We start from the raw sequence: 12,037 nt of genomic DNA, 5'->3' as shown, positions 1-12,037 counted from the left end.
TCTCTCTCTCTCTCTCTCTCTCTCTCTCTCTCTCTCTCTCTCACACACACACACACACACACACACACACACACACACACACACACACACACACACACACACACACACACACACACACTGTGGGTGTCTCACAACCCACGTTCTATTTATTTATTCATTCATTCATTTACTTGTCGTGGTGGTTTGTCTGGACTCAGACTGATGTACTAAACGAAAACATGTCCTCGATTTGGGGAAAACAGAGAAAATACGAGTCGACGGTAAAAAGTAAGTACGGGGAAGATAGTGTGTGTGTGTGTGTGTGTGTGTGTGTGTGTGTGTGTGTGTGTGTGTGTGTGTGTGTGTGTGTGTGTGAGGTGGGAGAACAGATTTAGATACTGTAGGGTTTCAGAGCCTGGTTCGCTATATATGTTTAAAGAAATACTATAGATACACTGTTCATGTGTGAACGGCCACAACTTGTGTCTTCATCATCATCATCACCATCACCATCATCATCATCATCTTCTTATTCTTCTGCTCCTCCTCCTCCTGTTCCTCCTCCTCCTCCTTCTCCTCCTCCTCCTCCTTCTTTTGCTTTTTCTTCTTAGATAATGTTCTAATGATATATTACCTAAAAATATCCAGTAGCAGTAGTAGTAGTAGTAGTAGTAGTAGTAGTGTCGTTATCATTACCAGTATCATCATTACTACTATTGTTGTTGTTGTTGTTGTTGTTATTGTTATATTGTTAGTATTAAGTAGAAGAAGAATGATAAGCTGGCATTGCAGATCAAGACATATTTTTTTCGGGAATCTTTGAAAGTTAGAGAAATGGTAAAAGTCTGATGGTGCTTTGCAAGGAAACAGCGTTTGATCAAAAGTAGTATAGAATATCCGAATGGTGTTGATAGCTCACTCTTGTGATGATCAAAACTTGATGAAAGGAAATGTTGTTTTTTTTATACTTAGACCATGATAGCATGTGAATAGAGAGAGTTACCACTCTTTACTACTTGTTAAGTTGAAAAACCACCGAGGCAACCATGTGTTTGTTCTGTATTGTCCATGTGTTCTGTGTGGCTTGTTCAGGATTAAAGAGGCTATGCCAGTCTTGAATAAAAGCTTATTTGTGTTTACACATTTCCTTCCGTCTTTGCTGCTGTGTGCACATGTCAAATGATCGGTATAAGGACAGGCCCGATGCTTCGTTTTTTTTTTTGAGGAAGTGTTTGGGTTTGTTCCAATGTACTATTTATTTACCTGTGTGCTAGCTAAATCGGTAGTGTAAGCAGCACTTACTTGAAGTTGTATACCTTGTGAATGGAGATAGTTACCACTCTTTACTATTTGTTAATCATTTGATCTCCTGGACTCAGTGTTTATTCATTTCATGATAACATAGGTCGAAGATAATAAAGGAATTCGTATTGATAATGCTGAACATACAGCTTTGACATAGTGTGTGTGTGTGTGCGTGCGTGTGTGTGTGTGTGTGTGTGTGTGAGTGATCAATCTCTACTGCCATGGGAGTTCATTTCTCAATCTTTTGCGAAGGACAATGACTCTCAAACAAAGAGGAAATACTGCATTGTCGCTTAAAGCTGTAACCTTGGGGGCTAGTTGGCCTTAAAGGACCATCCCAACACCGTCTGTCCCCAAATTCTCTTGGCCGAGAGAGTGGGGATGAACTTGGGTAAGACACTCTCCACTACAAAAAAATCGAGACAGCAATTGCTCCTCTGCAACTTTTATCGTCTTAGTCGAACACAGCTGACACAACATAACACATACACACTCAGAAAAATATGTTGGGACAAAAAGTAAAACAATATACAACCTGATGCGATACTCTGTACAATAGACAAACTCATATTTTGCGATTTTGTGCTATCGTTGACACTCCTCCAACACACTAGCTGGCTCATGCTGGTTTACGTACAACACACAGGGCAAGACCTGGTCTATTATCTGGTCATACTCTTACCCTGTCTGGTTGACTCTGACATAATTGGGTAGAAAATAGCCCCAGTACGGTCGTGTCCGAAAGTAGGGCTGTAGCAATTTCCTCTTTGATCTTGGGACAGTGTGATGGAGACAGACGGTAGCGGGAGATAATGGTAGAGTGATTGGTTGATAGAGGCAGGCAAGGCGTTTATTTCCGATGGGGAATATAATTCAATCGCTGGTCGCGAAACGTGATTACGGAACATTTGGGTGTTTCGTTCCAGGAACCTACAAACCCCTTCTGTCAATCGTCAAACGGAGAAACCTACCTTGGTCAGGACACGTCGTCTCAGAAACCATCCTGCGAGGCACTGTCGAAGAAAGACGGAAACGTGGTCGACAGCACAAGATCTGGTTGCAGAATGGTTAAGACGCTCACATGTCCAACATTGAGTATCCGCGAGGGTGTGGGTTCGCATCTCGCTCTCACCCTTTCTCCCAAGTTTGGCTAGCAAATCAAACTGAGCGTCTAGTCACTCGGATGAAGCGATAAACTGAGGCCCTGTGTGCAGCAGGCGCTTAGCGCACTGAAACAGAACCCATAGCAACGAGAGTGTTGTCCTCTGGCAAAACTCTGTACAAAGAATTCACTCTGAAAGGTACACAAATGTATAAGCATGCACTCAAGGCCTGACCGAGCGCATTAGCTTATGCAGCTGATCAGGCATCTGACTCGCTGATGTGGTGTAGCGATATGGATTTGTCTGAAGGCAGTGCCGCATCCTTGAGAAATAAAGTGAAACTGACCACACCAAGGACTGGACAGGGATGACCTTTCTGGATCTTCTCTTGACTGTCGGTCACAGAACAGCGTGGAGGAGGTCCTGCTTTCTCTTCGGTCCTCATGTGTTCAATTGCATTGTATTGCTTTTGGTTATTTGTTTGTTTTTTGTCACAACAGATTTCTCTGTCTGGTCTCCCCAGGGAGAGCGCGTCGCTACGTCGAGAGCGCCACCCATTTTTGACTCACTTGTGTAAACAAAGTGAGTGTGTTATAACCCGGTGTTCAGTTCTCTCTCTCTCTCTCTCTCTCTCTCTCTCTCTGTGGGGGGGGGGGGGGGGGGGGAGGAGGAGTGTATGTATGTCTGTGTGTCCATGGTAAACTTTAACATTGCCATTTTCTCTGGAAATACTTTGTCCGTTAATACCAAATTTGGCTTAAAAATCGTAGGAAAAAAACCCCTTCACAGTCATATCAATAAGAGTTTGTAAGTCTCCCGAATTAAACAGTGTTTCCCGTATCAGTAACGGTTTACTTCGTTGAGGCCATTTCCGGGATTCCGAAAACACCATAGTACCGCATCCCAGTTGCAGTTGTATTGGTGATACTTTGTGAGTGGTCAGCGTGAAGCTCGATTTTCTTGTTCGCAATTAAATGTAAAGAAATAAAATTCTGGACAGAAAACATACAGTGACACAGACTACATCATCGACGTGTTTACTGCATATGAATCTTTTAAAGTGGATACTCAATTAACTAGAATGAACGTAACAGAGAAATCGAATTGACGATGTCATGCTTCACGGCGGGTGTAACTAAACTTGTACATCTATCTAGATCCATAGAAATACGGCTAAATGTTGCAGTGTGATTGCGGCGATAGCCACGTCTCCTTTACCGCGGACATTAAAGAATTCTTAATTGCCCGAGATACACCAAAATGATATGATTTAAACAACGTTATCACTTCGAATAGCAAATTTGATTTATCGCCCTTAAAAAAAGCATGCTTGAATGTTGTTGTTTTTTTTTAACGTCATTCATGGATCCGCAATAGTGCAGTGGGTAAGACAATTTCTTCCCACCCGAATATGTGGGGTATCTGCGCCCAGTTTTTTTTTTCTTTTTCTTTTTTTTTTCTTTTTTTAACCAGAAGCTTTATTGTAACACATACAGAACACATTGTAACGATTGATTTTGTTTAAAAAGTGTATCACAAATGAGTCTTGAAGGCTTTGCCATCTCTCTCTCCCTCTCATGTTTTTTGTATTTTTTGTATTTTATCCTGCCTGCAGTTTTTTTTTAAATTTTATTTGTTTTCCTATCGAAGTGGGTTTTTTCTACAGAATCTTGTCACGGATAACCCTTTGGTTGCTGTGGCTTATTTTACGTGTGCTAAGTGCATGTTGCACAAAGGACATAGGTTTATCGTCTCATCCGAATGACTAGCGCCCAGACCACTACTCAATGTTGAGTGGAGGGGGGTGGGAGTGGGGGGTTAAATACTAGGGACTGTGTCGGGATTTGAACCAGTGCGCTCAGATTCTCTCGCTTCCTAGACGGTCGCGTTACTTTCTAGGCCATCACTCCACTCTTGTTTTCCGGATGATGACAAAGTAAAGCTTCTTTGGATCATATAATGGGTTGATTTTTCTCTGATTTGAATACTTCTTCTTCATTTTTTTTTTAACCAAAGTTGCAGAGCACTGCGTGTGTGTTCAGACTGGTTAATAAGTGGTCAGATTAAAGAGATAGGAGTCTTCACCACCTCCCCTTCGCCACAGCCCAGTAACCATGTGCATGTGAAAAAAAACAGTCTCAAAAGTACTTCCCTGCTGACATCTCTCTCTCTCTCTCTCTCTCTCTCTCTCTCTCTCTCTCTCTCTCTCTCTCTCTCTGTGACATATACGCACACGCACGCACACAGTCATACACACACACACACTTGCGTGTGTGTGCGCGCGCCCACATACACACTCACATACACACAAACACACACACAAATACCCACTGTACACCTCCCCTACAAACACACACATACACACACACACACACACACACACACACACACACACACACACACACACACACACACACATACCTTAGCGAACGTCACCGATTAGTTATTGTTTCTAATGTTACTGTTGTTATTGCTGTTCTAGTTTGTGTGTTTGTTTGATTGATTTTCTTTTCTTTTTCTTTTTAAACGAACCTCCACCCAGCTGTTTCCATTCACTGATATCAACATCTGAAACTGGAATACACGCACACACGCAGATTCACCTACTTTGCCGCTCCCCCCTGCCCCACAAACTCAGAAAAATACACTTACACCTACTTTACCACCCCCTCCCCCTTCCCCTCTCCTTCCCCCCAACACACCCATTCTAACATTTGAACATTTCCCCAAAGTCAGCTCGTACAAACATTGTAAAGAAAAGGACATAAAGAAAGCCCCCCTCCACCCCACCACCACCACCACCATCCTTTACCCCACTCCCTATTCACGCACATCCACCGAAACCCGTCCCCCCTCGCCCCCCTAACTCCCCCCCCCCCCCCCCGCCCCCCCACTGCCACCACCACAACTTCACCCCTGAAAAAAAAAAAGCACAACACTGCATTTTGAAAGCAAGATAATTTAGAAGAGTAAAAAAAAATTTAAAAAATTGCTTTTTGACACGGTAGAGACCCCATGGGTACACAAAGAGCCATTCACAACGCCTGCTTTCAAACCGATGATGAATCTCTGCTGAAATCCTCACTGAACTGTTTTGGCCCGTCCAGTCGACTGTGAGACCGCGTTCATTGAGTTGAGTGATGGAATGGGTCTAACTGACTGACTTTTTAAGTGTAATGGTCAGTTTGGGAGTGGGTTGATAAACGCTTAGTTCCATAAAGGGGAGGTGAGAAAGTTTTTTTAATTATTATTCCCTTTTCTATCCACACACAGTCATAGACGTACACACGTACGAGAGTGAAGAACAGCTTGTTTGATGGCTTTTTTTTTTTCTAAAGATAAAATCAAAATAAAGAAGAAAACATCATTATTTATTGAACTCAGCCATGTTGTTCCACCCCACTCAACTGCAAAAAATGATTAAAAAAAAAAATTATCTGAAAGCTGGAAGCACTCTCAATACGAGCGCTGTTCCAGGCATAAACGCGACTGACAGAGAACACACACACGCTCACGCACACACAATCACACACACACACACACACACACACACACACACACACACACACACACACACACACACACACACACACACACACACACACACACACACCTTATGTGCGATTCACCAACGGCGGGATATAACAATACAGATTGAACAATACAGTTGGGTTTTGTGTTTTATTGTTAGTTTATCATTCTAAGTGTTATGAATTATTACCATATTTAACGTCACCACTTGGCTGTTGTTGTTGTTATTGTTGTTCTTGTTCGTGCCTTTGTCTGTTTCATTGATTGATTGTGTTTTCTTATCTTTTTTTCAAACGAACGTTCACCAAGCTGTTTCCGTTTACTAATAATTATGAAGATCTGAAACTGGGATACACACACACACACACACACACACACACACACACACACACACACACACGAAGTCACTCACTCACATGCGCGATTAGTGGTATTTTTTCCCTTCCCCAGCAGTTCGATTTAACGTTATGTTAAACTTTTGAAGAACCCTGTAATCACTGAACATTGATGGTATGCTGTTGTTCCTGTTGTTGTTACTGTTATAGTTGTAGTAGTTGTTGTTGTTTTCAGCCATAACAAATTTGCATCACGAGTTACACATTATAATCAGTGAACTTCTTTTTTTTCTCACAACCTGTAACGAACGGTTTTTTTTTCCTTTCTATTATTATTATTATTATTATTATTATTATTATTATTATTATTATTATTATTATTACTATTATTATTATTACTGTTGTTGTTGTACATTTGTTGTTGTTGTTTCCATGATTTGCAAGTATACTCGTTTCGTCTGTGTGTGTGAAGTGTCCGTTTATTATTATCATTATTATTATTATTATTATTATTATTATTATTGATTGTTGTTGTTATTATTATTATTATTATTATTATTATTATTATTATTATTATCATTATCATTATTGTTGTTGTTGTTGTTGTCGTCGTCGTCGTCATCATCATTGTCATTATCATTAACGTCATCATTGTTCCACTGGCTCAGACTGCCACCAAGGGACATTTCCAGCATGTTATTTAGTTGTTGTTTTTTTTCACACATCATTCTGCAACTTTCTGCCATCAAAAGTCGTTAGATTTTTTAAAACATGCCAGTCTTTATATACCGTCACGAGTTACACATTGAAATCAAGGCATTTTATTTTAAGTGAGCCTAAAGAAAAGAAATTTTTCTGTTTTTGGTTGAAGCAGATAATAAAGTATTTTGAATTGAATTGAATTGAATTGAACCTTTAGAGAACGACACGGTTTTTGTTGTTGTTGTTGTTATTGTTGTTGTTGTTGTTGTTTGTTCTCTTTTTTGTTTGTTTGTTTGGTTTTTTTTACACTGGAAAAAATGCCAGCAAGGGACATTCCAGCATGTTTTGTTTTTTTAAAATCATTTTTCACACAGCATTCTGCAACTCCATTTCATCAAAGAACGTTAAATTTTCTAGCATGTGTTTCTTTGTTTTCGACTTTGTTTGTTTGCTTGCTTTCTGTCCACATAGCCTCTAGCAAAATTCATGCGTTACACTCTGCAAATGTTTGTATTTGTATTTCTCTTTTTTGTCACAACAGATTTCTCTGCGTGAAATTCGGCCTGCTCTCCCCAGGGACAGCGCGTCTCTACACTACAGCGCCACCCATTTTTTGGGTATTTTTTCCTGAGTGCAGTTTTGTTTTTCCTATCGAAGTGGATTTTTCTACAGAATTTTGTATGCTGCATACGGGACCTCGGTTTCTCGTCTCATCCGAATGACTAGCGACCAGACCACCACTCAAGGTCTAGTGGAGGGGGAGAAAATATCGGCGGCTGAGCCGTGATTCGAACCAGTGCGCTCAGATTTTCTCGCTTCCTAAGCGGACGCGTTACCTATAGGCCATCACTCCACATAAGGGACATTCCAGCATGAAGATGTTCTCGTTCTTGTTTTCGTTAGGGGGGAAATAACATGCCAACCAAGACTGTCAACGTGCAAGAATCGTATTTCTTTTTTTTCCTTCCCTTTTATTCGGGAGGGGTGGGGGGAGAGTGATGGATGGATATAATTGGTGTTTCGTTTGATGAGGTGGTGGTGGTGGTAGTGGTAGCTAGGATTAGTATACAAATCATCGATGGTAAAAATTAAACTCTTAACTTGTAAAAAAAAAAAAAAAAAAAGTGTTCATTTTCCTCATAGTAATGGTCACCATCAGTCGGTAAAAACATCGAGTTCAATGAAAGAAGCACTTGAGGAGAATAATTCTAATATCATCAAAGTGCGTCAATACGTCATCATGATGTCACCACACAAAGAAGAGATTGCGTCACTCCCAGAAAATTAAAAAAAAAAAAAGACTCGCCACGATGACGTCATCACATCGAAGAGGATAGGTAGTTTTGAGAAGAAAAAAAAAGAGTGTTGCCACACCTCAGTCACCTCACAACAACAATAACACACCCTCAAGCTTTGGGACAGGAAAAAAAAAAAGAGAACAAAAACAAAAGAACTTCGGTATTGCGTCACCCAAACAGAAGAAGAACGAAGAAGAAGAAGACTAGGCGAGCACTGACGTCATCTGTCCGCGCTGCTGAGACTGCTGGCGTCATCGACGTCAGGCGAGGGGTCAAAGTGCAGGTTGAGCCAGGCCTGACAGCGCTGCTGTGACGTCAGCTGCGCGGCTCGCTCGATGGCCTCTTGCTCGTCATCCGTGTCGTCATAGTGGTCGTCGTCGTCATCGCAGTCATGACGCACGATCTCCACCACCTCCATCGCCGTGTGGAGTCGGTCTCCAGACCTCAGGGCCCGCTGCACGCACGCACGCACGCACGCACGCACGCACGCACGCACACACACACACACACGCACATACACACATACACACACACACACACACACATACATACACACATACATACACATACACGAGCGCACGCACACACGCACACTTGAGTACTTGGCTTCAGTAGGGGAGGATTTGTTTGAAGGGCAAAAGGAGAGAGTTACGCCCCCCGCCTTTCTATGCACGAGCGCTTGTTACAGTAGGTGAGAATTCTACTGTCCTGAGGACCGTACAAGACACTGGGACCTTTAACCATTATCTGTATTTGTTTGTATTCTGTTTTCTGTTGTCGTCGTTGTTGTTGCTGTTGTTGTTGTTGTTGTTATCATTATACTACTACTGCTACTACTACTACTATCATTATCATCATTATTATATCATTATCATTATTATTATTGTTCTTTTTATCATAATTATTCATTTAGTTCTTTATTTAGTTCAGTGTTGTTGGTATTATTATTATTATTGTTGTTGTTGTTGTTGTTGTCATTGTTCATTTAGTTCTTTAATTAGTTTAGTGTTGTTGTTGTTGTTGGGTATTTTGTTGTTGCTGCTGTTGTTGTTTGTGTGTTCGTGTGTGTTTGTTTGTTTGATTGTTTTGTTGTTTTTTTTTTTGTTTTTTTGGTTCTTTTTCTCTGATCCACGCCAAGTCCATACTTTGGGAGAGGTGCTGGAACACATTACCATGATTCTGTTGTTGGTCAGTCTGGTGCTCCTTTATTCCACACAACCACACACCAACCTTTCTGGACAGTTCAGGCGCCACCCCAGCCCCGAACCCCCCCACCCCCTACACACACACACACACACACACACACACACACACACATTTACTCATTCACACGCGCGAATAGTGATGTTTTTTTCTCCTCTATAGCAGTTCTATTGGAAATGATCATACGTTAAACAAAAGAAAGAACCCTGAAAGCAATGAACATTGCAAGCAATTTGTTGTTCTTGTTGCTTTTGGGGTTTGTTTTGTTGTTGTTGTTGTTGTTGGTGGTGGTGGTGTTTTTGTGCTTGGATAGCATGATTTTATTCTATTGTTAGTGTGCCTGGTGTTTCTTTGTACCACACCACCACACTTCACCTGAGAGTCTCGGGTTCGAATCTCGGTAACAGCGCCTAGTGGGTTACAGGGCGGATATTTTTCCGATCTCCCAAGTCAACATATGTGCATGCAGACATGCTTGTTCCTGAACTCCATTCGTGTGTATAAGCATGCAGATGACCAAATACGCACATTAAGGATCCTCTGATCCATGTAAGCGTTCGGTGGGTTATGGAAACAAGAACATACCCAGCATGCACATCCCAGAAAATGGAGTGTGGCTGCCTCCATGCCGGGGTAAATAAACAAAATAAAAAGGTCACACGTGAAATGTTATTATATATATATATATATATATATATATATATATATATATATATATATATATATATATATATATATATATATATATATATATACATGTGTGTGTGTCTGTGTCTCTGTGTCTGTGTCTGTGTCTGTGTGTGCATGTGTGCGTGCCTGAAATCTGATTGGATGACACAGGAAACTAGTCTATATAGATATACATAACCATGTGTTATGCAAATAACCCCGTATTTGTAAAGTGCTGAGAGCTTGGTCTCCGACTGAGGAAAGACGATATATACAAGTATCCATATCAGCATCATCATCATCATATTTGTATTTGTATTTCTTTTTATCACAACAGATTTCTCTGTGTGAAATTCGGGCTGCTCTCCCCAGGGAGAGTGCGTCGCTACACTACAGCGCCACCTTTTTTTTTTTTTTTTTTGTATTTTTTCCTGCATGCAGTTTTATTTGTTTTTCCTTTCGATGTGGATTTTTCTACAGAATTTTGCCAGGAACAACCCTTTTGTTGCCGTGGGTTCTTTTACGTGCACTAAGTGCATGCTGCACACGGGACCTCGGTTTATCGTCTCATCCGAATGACTAACATCCAGACCACCACTCAAGGTCTAGTGGAGGGGGAGAAAATATCGGCGGCTGAACCGTGATTCGAACCAGCGCGCTCTGATTCTCTCGCTTCCTAGGCGGACGCGTTACCTCTAGGCCATCATCATCATCATCATCATCATTATCACCTTTTTGGACAGTCGTGGCGCCACCTGTTTGGCGGTGATGTCACCATGGAGACGCGCCGTGCACATCCGCTCCAACAGGGCGCCAAAGCCCACGTGATCCGCCTCGCTGACGTCATCACTGACGCTTTCTGGTGATGACGACTGCTCACGAACTGCTAACGTCAACGCTGGCTCCTCCTGCTGTTGCTGAGGTTTCTTCCTGCAAGGATTGGGGGGAACAGGTAAAGATGATATGTGTGTGTGTGTGTGTGTGTGTGTGTGTGTGTGTTGCGTGTGTGTGTGTGCGCGCGCGCGTGTGTGTGTGTGTGTTTGTGTGTGAGAGAGAGTATGTGTGTGTGTTTGTGTGAAATGTGTGAGTGTGTTTTTTTTTGTGTGTGTGTTACGTGTGAGAGAGAAAGAGTTTGTTTGTGAGTGTGTGCGTGTGTGTGTGCACGTGTGTGTGTGTGTGTGTGTATGTGCGTGTGCATGTGAGTGTCTGTGTGTGTGTGTGTGTGTGTGTGTGTTATGTGCGTGTACATGTGAGTGTGTCTTTGTGTGTGTGTGTGCGTGCGTGCGTGCGTGCGTGCGCGTGTGTGTGTGTGTGTGTGAGAAGGCCCACCCTTTTCTGTTAAGGGAGGTGGAACAAAATGAGAAGAACTAAAATGAATGAATGCATGAATGAAATAGGAATAAATAAATAAATAAATAAATAAATAAATAAATACACGAATAAATAAAATACATACATAAATGAATAAAGATATAAATGCATACATACATACAAACATACACAAATGAACTTGAAAAAAAAATGAGGCCAGGAATTACAGACAAAAGAAATCGCCGGGGAGAAAACCTACCTGTCCTGACCACTCTCCTCCCTCACCATTACCATCGCCTTCTGACTCTCCGGGGACAGGAGGGCCGAGACCTTGACCTTGGTCCTGCGGTCAAGGACACGCTTCAGGTCACCAGTCTGGCGCCAGGCGGCGCGCTGATACTTTCGCCCTGCCACCTTCAACTCCATGGAGAGGTCGTGGCCTCACGGGAGGGCAGAGGTCATGGGAGCGGAGGGCCTTGACCTTCAAGGTCACACTGGAGATGTTTGGTGATGATGAAATTTGCGTAAGGTTTTGTTGGGGACTTTTTTTTTACTTCACCGTGCTATTCTGCTGTTGCTGAAACACAACGCAATACAATAT

The 12,037-nt window shown here is 41.9% G+C and overlaps 2 protein-coding genes across 2 annotated transcripts in view; one reads left to right on the top strand and one right to left on the bottom strand.

Annotated features, from left to right (window-relative positions):
- Positions 1–8,391: 8,391 nt before the first annotated feature.
- The window catches only part of LOC143299184 (uncharacterized), a 19,864-nt gene continuing 16,218 nt past the window's right edge, over positions 8,392–12,037 (bottom strand). Inside the window, exons 3-5 of the mRNA XM_076612350.1 lie at positions 11,696–12,013; positions 10,857–11,055; positions 8,392–8,707 (exon numbers count right to left, since the gene is read on the bottom strand). Coding sequence (XP_076468465.1) covers positions 8,474–8,707; positions 10,857–11,055; positions 11,696–11,862 — 600 coding nt within the window. The 5' untranslated portion in view covers positions 11,863–12,013 and the 3' untranslated portion in view covers positions 8,392–8,473. The remainder of the gene's footprint in view (positions 8,708–10,856; positions 11,056–11,695; positions 12,014–12,037) is intronic.
- LOC143298638 (uncharacterized) overlaps positions 11,861–12,037 on the top strand; it is an 86,310-nt gene continuing 86,133 nt past the window's right edge. Inside the window, exon 1 of the mRNA XM_076611518.1 lies at positions 11,861–11,924. Within this exon, the coding sequence (XP_076467633.1) occupies positions 11,861–11,924 (64 nt within the window). The remainder of the gene's footprint in view (positions 11,925–12,037) is intronic.

Source organism: Babylonia areolata, chromosome 24 (genome assembly GCF_041734735.1).
Source record: "Babylonia areolata isolate BAREFJ2019XMU chromosome 24, ASM4173473v1, whole genome shotgun sequence".
Lineage (NCBI taxonomy): Eukaryota > Metazoa > Mollusca > Gastropoda > Neogastropoda > Buccinidae > Babylonia > Babylonia areolata.
This window is presented reverse-complemented; position numbering and strand designations above follow the sequence as displayed.